The sequence below is a fragment of the Acinonyx jubatus genome, chromosome C2, assembly GCF_027475565.1.
Source record: "Acinonyx jubatus isolate Ajub_Pintada_27869175 chromosome C2, VMU_Ajub_asm_v1.0, whole genome shotgun sequence".
NCBI lineage: Eukaryota > Metazoa > Chordata > Mammalia > Carnivora > Felidae > Acinonyx > Acinonyx jubatus.
Genome location: NC_069384.1, coordinates 55,255,422 through 55,269,204, shown reverse-complemented (window position 1 = coordinate 55,269,204; position 13,783 = coordinate 55,255,422). Strand labels below are relative to the sequence as shown.

General features: G+C 40.3%; 1 protein-coding gene across 1 annotated transcript; it reads left to right on the top strand.

Annotated features, from left to right (window-relative positions):
- Nucleotides 1-1,759: 1,759 nt before the first annotated feature.
- DPPA2 (developmental pluripotency associated 2) lies at nucleotides 1,760-12,631 on the top strand. The gene is made up of 7 exons (XM_015069143.3): nucleotides 1,760-1,792; nucleotides 3,970-4,117; nucleotides 5,994-6,157; nucleotides 6,246-6,299; nucleotides 7,224-7,485; nucleotides 9,061-9,256; nucleotides 11,926-12,631. The coding sequence occupies exons 1-7, from the start codon at nucleotides 1,760-1,762 to the stop codon at nucleotides 12,032-12,034; spliced, it is 966 nt and encodes a 321-aa protein (XP_014924629.2). The 3' UTR covers nucleotides 12,035-12,631.
- Nucleotides 12,632-13,783: the final 1,152 nt, after the last annotated feature.

The following is a 13,783-nucleotide window of genomic DNA, read 5'->3' as shown; positions in this document are numbered from 1 at the left end:
TGAGGTTTCGTGGTAATGTTGTCTGCTTTTGCACATGTTGGGACTTTCCCATGGTATAAAATTTTCAAAAAACAGGAGGGAAATCTAAGAAATAAATATATTGTAATAAATGCTAAATATGGTAATAAAATTGTCTTTCCCCTGGAAGTCTTGCCCTAGCCTAAGACACTGGTATCAGTTCAGGCTACTAAGTGCAATACCCTTCTAAACCAGCCAGAAAAAGCCTATCAGGTGGGGGTCACACCCGTGTGGGTAGATGAGTACTTTCTTGGCTAAATTTCCAAGGGCTGATTCACTCTTCATCCTGGAAGGGAGGAGCCAGGATTCCAACCATTATCTGCCTAATCCAAATGCATTTGGTCACACCCTCCTCTAATGAAGGCTTCTAGACTTTAGGTGCAAATGAATTACCCTAAGGGCTTGTTGAATTCTGAGTCCTGCCCTCAAGGATCCAGTTCTGGAAGGCGTCAGTAAACTGAAGCTGAGACCTTGCAGACCACACTTTAAATGTATAAATTGATCTGGGCTTAGTGGGTCCTAAGACTGATGGACCGGACCATTTTACTAAGGAAGGAGAAAGCCCAAAGAGAGACCAATGGATGCCGGTATTGCCATACTGTTTGTGAATATTTTCCTTTAATAGCTCTGGCTTCTTAGAGTGACCTATGAAAACATCTGTGACTTTTCCAGCCTCATCTCTTATCCCATCCTGCCTTGTCACATCCTGCCTCCAGCACTATGCTCCAGCAATTTCCAAGTGCTTGCAGTTTTTTCTGCATTCATTTGTCCATCATTTGCCTTAGTGTTTTCTGTTTGTTTGTTTTGTTTTTATTTTTTGAGAGAAAGCGGGAACAGGGGAGGGGCAGAGAAAGAAGGGGATAGAGGATCCAAAGTGGGCTCCCCGCTGACAGCAGTGAGCCCCCTGTGGGACTCAAACTCATGAACAGTGAGATCACGACCTGAGCTGAAGTTGGTCACTTAACCGATAGAGCCACCCAGACGCCCCTTGTTGCTTGTGTTGTAAACAGCCAAATCCTTCCCTGTACCCAGCTCACCAGTAATGCAGATTTAATATTTGTGTTTAGAACTTGATCCGGGAGAGATTGTTATCCACCCCCTACAATTTAAATCTAATCTCCCAGTGAACGACACACCCATGGGCATAAATCAGTTATAAAATACCTCTGATTCTATTTTTTTACTCCCTCCATAATAACATCATTCAATCCAACATCAATATTGTCCTAGAAATGTTTTAAAAATATATTTTTTGATTCAGTTGCAACTTGTTAGCAAGAATTTGTCACGTCTAGTTTCTCCCACATCTCACCTTAAAATAATAACAAAGATTTTATTCTATTTTTTTTTTTTAAGTAAACTCTACGTCCAACATCTGGCTTGAACTCATGATCTCGAGATAAAGAGTCACAGGCTCTACCTATGGAGCCAAGCGGCTGCCCCTAAAAATCTTATTTAAAAAAAAAAAAAAATCTTAGGAGTGATATTCATTACCCAACAGCTCAACTATCACATAATGGACCAAAGGGGAGTGCAAAACTGATGAAATTATTACACTGTCAGATAATGAGGGAGGGGAAGAAGAGGAGGAAGGAAAACCCCCCCCTTCTGGGAAACAGGAAGTAGACAGAGACATTTGCTTATAAAAGGAGAAATCAGGCTGGAAGCCCCCAGGTGAAAAGGAGTGAAGGGCCGGTGAACCAACCTTGCAGGCTTCACCTTCCCCTAAGTATTCCTGGAAATGGCGTACTCGAGTTATGAAAACAGCGCTCAGGTAGGTTTCGTTCCCATAGAATGGATTTTCCTACAGATTCATTTTTCAAAGTCTTCTAGAGTTTGCTTATGTTTACTTCATGCCATGGGACTTCGTTTCTGAGGGTAAGAAATCTCCATCTTGGAGTCCCTCCTCTTTGTAAGTGGATTATTACTTTTCTTACCCACGATTGTGGCTCTGTGTCTATTTGGGTCAGAGTGAGAAACACAAAATAAAGATTTCCGTTCCCGGGCCAACGTAAGGGATGTATTCTGTAGAAAGACATGTTGCAGCTGGGCAAATGGAAAACCTAAAGAAACAATAAAAAGAATAAAAAGAAAGTGAGAAAGGGTATTGTGGATGGGGTCAGAAAGTGAAGTGACCAATTTGGTTTCTTCCCCTGGGGAGTTTCTCCTACTCCCAAATAATAAGTATACGGATGACCGGCAAGTCATATCGCTGCTTTGAGCCTCTCAGACTCCACTCTCTGGAGTGGAGTAATATTCCCCTAATAACTTTTTTTTGAAGCTGACCAGTGAATGTGCATGGGAGTGCTTTGAAAAAGTGTTACACAGGGGTGTCTGTCTGGGTCAGCTGGTAGAGCAAGAGATCTTTGATCTTGGGGTTCTAAGTTTGAGCCCCACCTTAGGTGTAGATATTACTTAAAAATAAAATCTTGGGGAGCCACTGAGGTGGCTTAGTGGGTTAAGCATCTGACTCTGGCTCAGGTCATGATCTCGCAGTTCCTGGGCTCTGTGCTGACAGTTCAGAGTCTGGAGCCTGCTTTGGATTCTGTGTCTCCCTTTCTTTCTGCTCCTCCCCGGTGCGTGTGCTGTCTCTCTCAAAGATAAATAAACATTAAAACAAAAGCTTAACGGTGTTATACATATGCAGGATGAGAGCATGAGCAATGGGAAGCCATTGAATCGGAAATAGGGGGAAGGGCATGGCCCCCTCAGATCTACTTGGCTGTTCTGAGAAGCAAGTATTGCAATGGGACTGGGATGGAGTTTATTCACCTTTGGATCTGAGAGGAAAAGCTTAGTTCAGAAACTTAAGCACATGTTACTCTGACATTGTTCATTTAATTTTTGAGACTCAGTTGCCTAATTTGTAAAGTGAGAATACTGATAAATTATTATACATGTGCTGTGAAGATTAAGTGAGAGAAATACAGAAAGCACGTAGTGCGGTGCACATGTACTGGACAAAACCGGTAAATGTCACTTCCTTCCTAACTGGGCGTTGGATGTGTTGCTGCGATTGCAGCAGAGAGTAAACTCTCTGGTCGGGTTGAAATAAAGCCAGTATGCCTGGAACTTAGAAAGCTCAGGGGTCTTGAGCTAGAGTGGCAGGCAGGGGTCAGACTACAGAAATTTGTAGGTCATGCGTGGCCGTTTTTGATAAGCCATTGAAGTGTTTGGCACTACTCTTGATTTCGGCTCAGGTCATCATCTCACGGTCTGTCCCCGCTTCTGGCTCCATGCTAAATGGATAACCCACTTAAAAGTCTCTCTCTTCCTCTGCCCCTCCTCTGCTCTCTCTCTCTCTCTCTCTCTCTCTCTCTCTCTCTCTCCTAAAAAAAGAAAAAAGAAAAAAAAAGGCAGGAGAGCAATCTGCAGAAAGAATGCCGCTTGGAGTAATAGGGAATTATTGCATCTATCAGTGAGAGTTGATGATAGCTGGAATTGGGAATCATCAGGAATCATGATAGAAGATGGGAAGGCAGGAACACATTCCATATAGTTTTAGCAGATAAAATAAAAGTGTTTTAGTGGAGGGAGAGGAAGGCCTTGAGGGAGATGGTTTCCCTAAGCTCAAGACATATCCTTTCATCTACACCCATCTGTACATCTACTTTTGTCCATTTTCTCATTGTTTGTCTGGCATTTATTTATTTATGTATGTATGTATTTATTTATTTATTATTTTAAGTAATCTCTACACCCCATGTAGGACTTGAACTCACAACTCCAAGATCAAGAGCCACATGCACCATGGACTGAGCTAGCCAGGCACCCCTGTTTCTCTTATCTAATAAAGGGTCTGCTAATCAACATCAAATTCAGGGAATCACCATAAGTTTGCTCTCTAGCCACCTACTGGCTTCTGAGTTTCTTATCAATTGTGCTCTGAAAATAAGCAGTTTAGATATATGGCATCCAATGAGACTCTGTGGTTGACCTTTCCCTTTCCAGAATTTCTCTGAGGAGGCATTAGAGGAAGAAACTGTGGTTCTCACATTGGTTCCAGTTAATGAAGAAACTAATGAAGAACATCGGGTGGAACCAAGTGTTTCCTCAACTTCAGAAGTTGGCCTGGAGATGCCTGGGACAAACGATAAAGGTATGAGGACAGTGATTGCTCAGTTTGCTGCTCCCCCAGCTCTGGGAAGCCCAGGGAAAAGATTTCTCCTTTTTTTTCCTTAAATCTCACCTTGAGTATCTGTGGTAAGAGAGCTCTCAAACTCCTAGACTTCATTTATTAGGCACCATGACTTGCTCTTAAGACACAAAAATGGGTGTGTAAAGTGCCTTGGACAGAGCATGGTCTTCTAGTCAGCAGACTATGAATTCAAATTCCCAACCTATAGAGCTCAATCTTCTTTCATTTTGGTTAATGCATACTTTACATACCTCTCGTAAAGACTAAATTGTTTTTTTCCAGCGTCGAGATATAATCAACATCTAACCTTGTATAATCTTAAGGTGTACAATGTGGTGATTGATACACATTTGTATTGCAAAATGATTACCAAAATAAGGTTAACGAGCACGTCTATCACCTCACACAGTTACCTCCCCCCACCCCCACCTTGTGGTGAAAACATTTAAAGATACTCTCAGCAATTTTATTTTATTTAAGTTTTATCTTGAGAGGGAGAGAGAGAATCCCAAGCAGGCTCCGTGCTGTCAGTTTTGGGCTCTATCTCATGAACCCTGAGATGACCCACGCCAAAACGAAGGTTAGGTGCTGAACTGACCGTGTCACCCAGGCACCTCTACTCTCAGCAACTTTAAAATATACAGTGTATGGGACAGTTGGGTGGCTCAGGTCATGATCTCAAGGTTCGTGGGTCGAGCCTGCGAACCCTGCATTGGGCTCTGTGCTGACAGCTCAGAGCCTGGAGCCTGCTTCAGATTCTTTGTCTCCCTCGCTCTCTGCCCCTCCCCTGCTCAGACTCTGTCTCTCTCTCAAAAATAAATATTAAAAACATTTTTTTAAAACATACAGAATAATATTGTTAACAATAGTCACTATGCTGGGCCCCTGGGTGGCTCAGTTGGTTGAGCATCTGACTCTTGATTTTTGTCTCAGGTCATAATCCCAGGGTTGTGGGATTGGGCCCCATGCAGGACTGTGCACTGAGGGTGGAGCCTGCTGGAGAGTCTCTCTTTTTCTGTTTGTCTCTCTGCCCCTTGCCTCCTCCCCTTCTTGGGCTCTCTGTCTAAAAACAAAATAAATCTAAAAAAAAAAAAAAAAGAATTAAAAAAACAATAGTCACTATGCTGTACATCAGATCCCCAGAACTTCTGAACATCTTATAACTGAACATTTGTATCCTTTGATCAACATTTCCTTCAATTATTAGTATTTTGCTTGATAAGTACTTAGTGACCAAATACCTAGCAGCTCTTAATGTCATGACCCTTTAAATCTGTTCTTAGTGTTTCACGTAAAAGCATCAAATAAGTATTTTCAGAATGATTTTATTTTCTGGACCAAGAATAAGGACTTCAATGCAAAGTAAACAGTGGCAGGTTACACCTAAGCAGAGTGAGGTGAGATGGGATGCTGACCAGGAAAATGAGGTGGGCAGACAGAATGCAGGACCTTTGTTGGTTGGGTGATTTCTTTGATTTCTCTCAGGACAACTGGTATTTTTGTTCAAAATCTAGACATTTTGGAGTAGCAATCCAATAAAATGTTCTGTCCAGGTGTTTGTTGATGGCAGTAAAAAGTTGTTGTATGTAATGTAAAAAAACCTAGGATTTGGAATTTCAAAATGTAGGTTTGAATTCCAGGTCTGCCATTTAATGGAGATGTGACCTTGGGTAAGTCCTTTAATTACAGAATCTATTCCTCTACTTGTAATAGAGGGAAATATATATATATATATATTTATATATAAATTGGGTTATGAGAAATTAGCAACAACTTTGTTAAATTATAATCTTAGAAATATTAAATTGTTACTGCTTTCGTTTCCTTCTTTTTTTAGTTTGTCATCTTCAAATGAATGAACAATTCAAGTCTTGTCCAAAACACAGTTGTTGTAATACACCGATCCTTCCCTTGCCAACCAGTTTGCCTCCAGTTAATAAAGTACGTTGGGACACTTTGCGAAACTGGTGCCAACAATTTAATTTGAGTACCGATGGCCGGGTGAGTACACTGTTGGGAGACTCTGCTGCACAAAGTGTGGAAAGCTTTATCAATTTATAATTTTTATTTCCCCTCTTAATTTCCTTAGAAAAGAGATGTTTATTTGAGGCTCCAGAAACATGCTTACTCTGAAATAAATGAGGTAAGAGGTGTGGTGACAATGTTAAGGTGAGTTCTGACTGTGAATTGTATCTCCCACCATCTCTATATGTTGTATATGTAAGGCAAGATTTCTCAGCCAGGGTTATTGACATTTTGGATAAAGGAAATGTTATATATATGATACAAAGGAATATTATTTAGCCATAAAAAGTGAAATCTTGCCATTTGCGATAATATGGGTAGACCTAGAGGGTATTGAGTGAAATAAGTTAGACAGAAAGACAAAGGCCATATGATTTCACTTATATGTGGAATCTTAAAAAACAACCAATCAAAACAAAACAGAAACAGACTCATAGATACAGGGAACGATCTGGAGGTTGCCTGAAGGGAGGGGTGCGGGGGATGGGCAAAATAAGGGATAGGAATTGAAAGGTAGTAACTTCCAGTTATAAAGTAAATAAGACATGGGGATGCGACGTACAGCATAAGGAATATAGTCAGTAATGGAGCAACTTTGTATGGTGACAAATGGTACCTAGACTTAATGGTGATTGCTTGGTAATGTATGTAAATGTTGAATCACTGTGTTGTATACCTGAAACTAATATATTGTTGTATGTCAACTCTACTTCAATAATAAAAAAAGAAAAAAGACTTGACATTTGGGGCCAAATAATTTATTTGGTGGGGGGGCTGTCTGCTGCATTTTAGGCCTAAACATCCCTGGCCTCTACCCCCTAAATGTCAGTGGCAAGCCCCTCTGCTTCCCCAACCCCTAGTTTTAACAGTCAAAAATTTCTCCTAGAAAACTGCTGCTCTAAGGGAACTAACAATCCTAAATCTTTCCCATACTTCTATACATGGGCCAATGTATAAAGAATGATAAAATTAACACAAAACACAAAAAGTCTTTAGGGCAGTAGCACTTCACTGAATACTCACCATGAATCACCATTTGCAGAATATTCCTAAAACATCACCAGAGGCCCAATTGCAGTCATGTTCGACAAAATGCAAGATGGCAACCAAGAGAGCAAGGATTCGGAAACGTTGTAAGAAGAGTGAAAGAGAGGAAGGGATTAATATAGTTGAAGTGATAACTTCAGCACAAGAAGGCATGTTGGCAGCGTGGTCAAGAATTGCTGCAAGAGCCAGTCAATCCAAGTCTGTGAATTCACGTCCCATTCCTGTTTCCGTTGAGACTTTTCTCCTGCAAGCCTCTGGTAAGATTAACCTGAAAAAAGTGAGCACTGGAATCCCCAGCTGGCTTAGTTAGTCAGTAGAGGATGCAACTCTTTGATCTCATGGTCATGAGTTCAAGCTCCATGTTGGGCATGGAGCCTACTTTAAAAAGCAAAAAAAAAAAAAAAAAAAAAGGTGAGTACTATTCCCTAGAAAGAAGGTTAAATTTTAGGGGTGCCTGGGTGGCTCAGTCTGAGCCTGACTTTGGCTCAGGCCATAATCTCACTGTTCATGAGTTCGAGCCCCACATTGGGCTCTGTGCTGACAGCTTGGAGCCTGGAACCTGCTTTGGATTCTGTGTCTCCCTCTCTCTCTCTCCCACTTGCTCTCTCTCTCTCTCTCTCTCTCTCTCTCTCAAAAATAAAAGAAAAATTTTTTTAAGTTAAATTTAAAATTTTATTAGTCTCATACTGAAAGGTAGTAAAAAGGAAAGAGTTAAAATAATGTAGATTGATATTAGACTTATATATGGATTATCTTTTGGTTGCTAGGTAGCCAAGTTTTACCTGGACCAGTGTCTGAGCTAGGTGATTGAGTGCTTACTTTTTTATCATAAGCCAAAGTCTGAGGTGGGAAGAAAGCATAATCTGATAATGTGGTCAGCCGCAATCTGAGCCTTCCCCTGTCTTTCCCTACCTCAAGGCCTTTTTTTTTTCTTAAAATTTTTTTCAATATTTGTTTTCTTTTTGAGAGAGAGAGAGAGAAAGAGAATGCGAGCAGAAGGGGCAGAGAGAGAGGGAGACACAGAATCTGAAGCAGGCTTAAGGCTCTGAGCTGTCAGCACAGAGCCTGACCTGGGGCTCGAACCCACAGACCTCGAGTTGATGACCTGAGCCGAAGTCAGATGCTCAACTAACTGATCTACCCAGGTGGCCCTGTTCCTTGGACTTTTAAACAAAGATCTTTTTGCCTGTTTTGTGTTGTTGAGGAAGTACAGTATAATAGTTGGGCAAATGGGCTTTGAATCAGAATATCTAGATCCATGTCATTGTTCTGGGAAAATTGTAATATTTAACACGATAAGCTTCAGTTACCTCACCTGTAAATAAAAGTAAATAGAAGGTCAATATGAATAATCTTCTTAAGAATAGATGTATTCGTACATGTAAACCACTTAGCAAAATCTTAGACACAAAGCAACCATTCGAAAATATTAATTGTCATCCAGGTGTGCCTGAGTGGCCTAGTTGGTTAAGCATCCAACTTTGGCTCAGGTCATGATCTTGCAGTTCATGAGTTGGGCTCTTGGCTGACAGCTTGTAGTCTGGAGCTTGCTTCAGATTCTGTGTCTCCCTGTCTCTCCCTCTCTCTGCCCCTCTCCCACTCGTACTCAGTCTCTCTCTTTCAAAAATAAAATAAAACGTTAATTTTTTTTTAAGTTAATTGTCATCCCTTGTGCTACGTAATTTGTGAAGTTAGATTATAGTGTCTTTGGTGGACATTTTTTCATGCTTTTCATTCAGTTGAGTCATCAACAGAATATAAGAGCAAAACCCAGAGTGATGTTCTGAGACCTTGGATTAGCTGTTTATATTTGCTTCTCTTTCCATCCTCAGGTGTCAGGTGGTGTGTGGTCCATGGCAGACCTCTCTTGGCAGACACAAAAGGTTGGGTTCGCCTGCAGTTTCATGCAGGTCAGGCCTGGGTGCCTGACACCCCCAAGAGGATGATTTCTCTCTTCCTGTTGCCCGCCTGTACTTTCCCATCCCCAGGCCTTGAAGATAATATGTTATGCCCTGAATGTGCTAAGAGGTAACCCTTAAGTATTTTTCTAAGTCTGACACACAGAAAAGGAGATGTCTAGATGGGTTTCTGAATAATTTAGTAGGAGAAGGTGGAGGGCCAATATATTATTTTCTTCTTTTGCTATATAGATTAGGCAAAAATAGGAAGCAAAAAACATAGTAATGGATTAGAACTCAGATAAATATGGCTTCTTAGAAATCTGAACAAAGTATCCAAGTTGGGACCTTAACTGCCTCCATTTTAGAGATGTATTTTAAGGGAAAAAAAAAGATGTTAAGAATTCACCACATGTCAGATACCTCACTTGTGTATACACAAATATGTAGGACAAAATCCATGTAGCACGCTTGAATGAAAAAGAGTAACGGAGACTGTGAAAATGTATGGGTAGTTATCAGGGAAATGCAAGTCAAAACTACAATGAGATACCACCTCACACTGGTCAGAGTGGCTAAAATGAACAAATCAGGATGCTATAGATGCTGGAGAGGATGTGGAGAAATGGGAACCCTCTTGCACTGTTGGTGGGAATGCAAACTGGTGCAGCCACTCTGGAAAACTGTGGAGGTTCCTCAAAAAATTAAAAATAGAACTACCCTATGACCCAGCAATAGCACTGCTAGGAACCTACCCAAAGGATACAGGAGTGCTGGTGCACAGGGGCACATGTACCCCAATGTTTATAGCAGCACTCTCAACAATAGCCAAATTATGGAAAGAGCCTAATGTCCATCAACTGACGAATGGATAAAGAAGATGTGGCTTATATATACAATAGAATACTACTTGGCAATGAGAAAGAATGAAATCTGGCCATTTGCAGCAACGTGGATGGAACTGGAGGGTGTTATGCTAAGTGAAATAAGCCAGGCAGAGAAAGACAGATACCATATGTTTTTACTCATATGTGTATCTTGAGAAACTTAACAGAAGACCATGGGGGAGGGGGAGGGGGAAAAAAGAGTTATAGAGAGGGAGGGAGGCAAACCATAAGAGACTCTTAAGGACTGAGAACAAACTAAGGGTAGATGGGGGGAGGGGGAGAGGGGAAAGTGGGTGATGGGCAGGGAGGAAGGCACTTGTTGGAATGAGCACTGGGTGTTGTACTGAAACCAATTTGACAATAAATTATATTTAAAAAAAAAGAAAAAGAAAATGTATGGGTAGTACCTACATTGGAGTAGCTTAGGGAAACTTCCCAAGGGATTACATGTACTGAGGAAGAGTTTACCAGTTGGAAAGTAATAATTAGGGCAAACCGCTCATCCAAATACATAGAACTGAAAGAATATGACATACTGAGAAATGGCAAATAGGTCAATATGACTGAAGCTTATATTGACAAAAAAGTCTGGGAAGGGGAGGAGCAGATCATTGTTACTTTTATATCTATATATAAGGTTTCATGTTATCCTGTGGGTTGTAATTTCTTAGTCACTTCTATGACATAGACTCCTTTGAGAATATAACTACCTACTCACCACCCAGGGAAATATATATTGGGCATACACATAAGCTCTGCTTTAGATTTTATATAGACTGTAGAACTCCTAATGTTGATCTAGGAGTAAAAAATTCAGCTTTTGACAATGGAGTTGGATGGAGGTGATATGAGAAAAGAAAACTAAGGGTTTTTTTAGGAAGTGAATTGAAATCTTGCAACAGAAACTAAATTTGAAGGTAAGAGATTACTATAATAATTCTGGAAAGACAGAATCTATGAGCCTGGCAAAGAATTTAAAGTATAATGGAACAAATATAAGAAATGTAGGGGTAGAGGGAACAGTTGTTGTCTTACTAGATGAAAAGATAGAAAAGTCCAGTTCAGTGGCAAAGGATGGAATACATGGGTCATGCTGGCCATGGGTCTAGAGTTCTGGGAGACATGTAGGCTAGAAAGAAACACATTTGGGAGTCTTTAGCATATAAATTGTGCATGGGAGTATGTAGTGGAAAGAACCCAAAAGAGAATCAGCATGTCAATGGCAGGTGAGCAATGGAGACTGAAGTACAGGTAGAGGCTGAAAGGTAAGTTAAAAGAAAGCAATGGACAAAGAGTTTCAGAAGGAAATGGCCGGCAGTGAGATGGCCATGTAAGACTATGGTTAATGCACTGCTGTTGGGAATGTCAATTTAGGATACCATTGGCGGCCTTTTTGAGAGTATGTTGAGAGAGTCAATAGAAACAGAATAGGGTAGTTACAAATTGGAGTAGAACATGTGAAGAACATAGGAACAGGACATATTAATAATCTGTTCTACCTGAGCTGAGAATGAGATAGTAGTTGAGGCAGCAATATCAAGGGAGCTCGTTTGCTTCCTTCCTTCTTCTTTCCTTCTTTCTTCCTTCCTCTCTTTTGCTTCTTCTTTATTTACAAATGGGAAAACCATGTGATCGAGTGTGAAGAGAAAAGGGGATGTGGGAAGAAGGTACAAGAAAAAAAGGGAACGTGTAAATATAAAGAAGTGGAACATGGAACCGATTGTAGTGTATAGAATATGTGCCCTGATGTTACATGAACAATCCTTCCTGTCTTTACCATGTAAAATCTTAGGTGGTAGGGCAAACTACTAAGAAATGCCAGAAGTGGATTCCTGCTTTATTGTGGTTGGTATAGAATGGTCTATCTTATTGTAACAAATTTTCAAAATTCTTTTTCTACCTTTCTTTATAGGAATAAGAAGATAATGAAAAGATTAATTGCAATGGGGAAGGAGAGGCGACGTGGCTTGAATACATCAACATCTTTCCCTTTGAGTGGGCCGTATCTTAATAAAGAATAAATGGTGGAGATCCTGTGGCTACTATTGATTTTCATCCCAGTGACTGTCCTGCTCTGTCCTGACCATGCTCAGTGTTGCCTGAGGCCTTGGGCACAGATGTGAGTGTCTAGATTCTGTGCTTGAGGTTTGCCAAGACGTGACTGCTACTGCTACTTCAAGTATTTAGTTATATAGAATATAACTTAGTTCTGTTTTCATTCATAGGTTTTTAAAGTAGTTTTAGGCTTTCAGAAAAAATTGAGCAGAAAGTACAGAATGAAATACTGCCTCAACTCCTTCCCCTGCTACCAAAATCCTTCACCAGACTGATGCAGGTGTTGAACCTACATTGACTTATCATTATCATGCAAAGCCCATGGCTTACAAGAGGATTCACTTTTTTTTTGTGTATGGGTTTTGACAAGTGTATAATGACCACCTACATCCACCATTATGGTGTCATCAAAATAGTTTCGCTACTCTAAAACTTTCATGTTCTATCTACTCAGTAGTTTCTTACCATCAACCCCTGACCACTGATCTTTTTACTGTCTCCATGGCTTTGCCTTTTCTAGAATGTTATGTATTTGGAATCATAAGAAGCCTTTTCAGATTAACTTCTTTCACAGCAATGTGCATTTAAGTTTCCTCCTTTTCATGACTTGATAGCCTACTTCTTTTTGGTGCAGAATATTCCATTGCCTGTATGTACCTTAGTTTGGTTATTCATTCACATATTAAAAGTCATCTTGGCTGCTTCCAACTTTTGGAAATTATGAATAAAGCTGCTTTATTGTGTGCAGGTTTTTGTATGGGTATACCCTTTCTACTTATTTAGGTAAGTACCAAAAAGCATGATTGCTGGATCATGTGGTAAAAGTATGTTTAGTTTTGTAAGAAACTGCCAAACTGTCTCCCAAAATGGCTGTACCATTTTGCATTCCTACCAGGAACGATTGAGAGTTCTTGTTGCTCCACATCCTCACCAGCATTTGGTGGTGTCAGTGCTTTGGATTTTGGCCATTCTGATGGGTGCGTAGAAGCATCTCATTGCTTTAACCTGCAGTTTCCTAATGACCTGACATGTTCAGCACCATTTCATGTGCTTATTTGTCATCTATATATCTTCAGTGAGGTTATCTATTCAGAGGTTTTTGCCCATTGTTTTTCATCTGGTTCATTTTCTTATTGTCGGGTTTTAAGAATTCTTTTATATTTTGAATGGTAGCCTTTTATTGGATAAGTCTTTTGCAAATATTTTTCCCAGACTGACTTGTTTTCTCATGCTCTTAATTAATTTGTATATTTAGATTATTGCTGTTGCCATAGATGGATTAAAATCTGTGTTTGTTTTCATCTCCCTTTTTTATGTGTTATATAAGTAATGATCAACAAGCTCTTAAGGCTATATTGTTACTATTGCAATCTTTTTAATTTTTTTTTAACGTTTATTTTTGAGACAGAGAGAGACAGAGCATGAATGGGGGAGGGTCAGAGAGAGGGAGATACAGAATCTGAAACAGGCTCCAGGTTCTGAGCTGTCAGCACAGAGCCCGACACGGGGCTCGAACTCACGGACCGTGAGATCATGATCTGAGCCGAAGTCGGCCGCTTAACCGACTGAGCCACCCAGGCACCCCACTATTGCAATCTTTTTAAATAATGGAGTATACTTGACATAAAATGTTAGTTTCAGGTGTACAACATAATGATTTGACAATTATATACATTACAAAATGCTCACTAGCGTGAGTGTAGTCCCCATCTGTC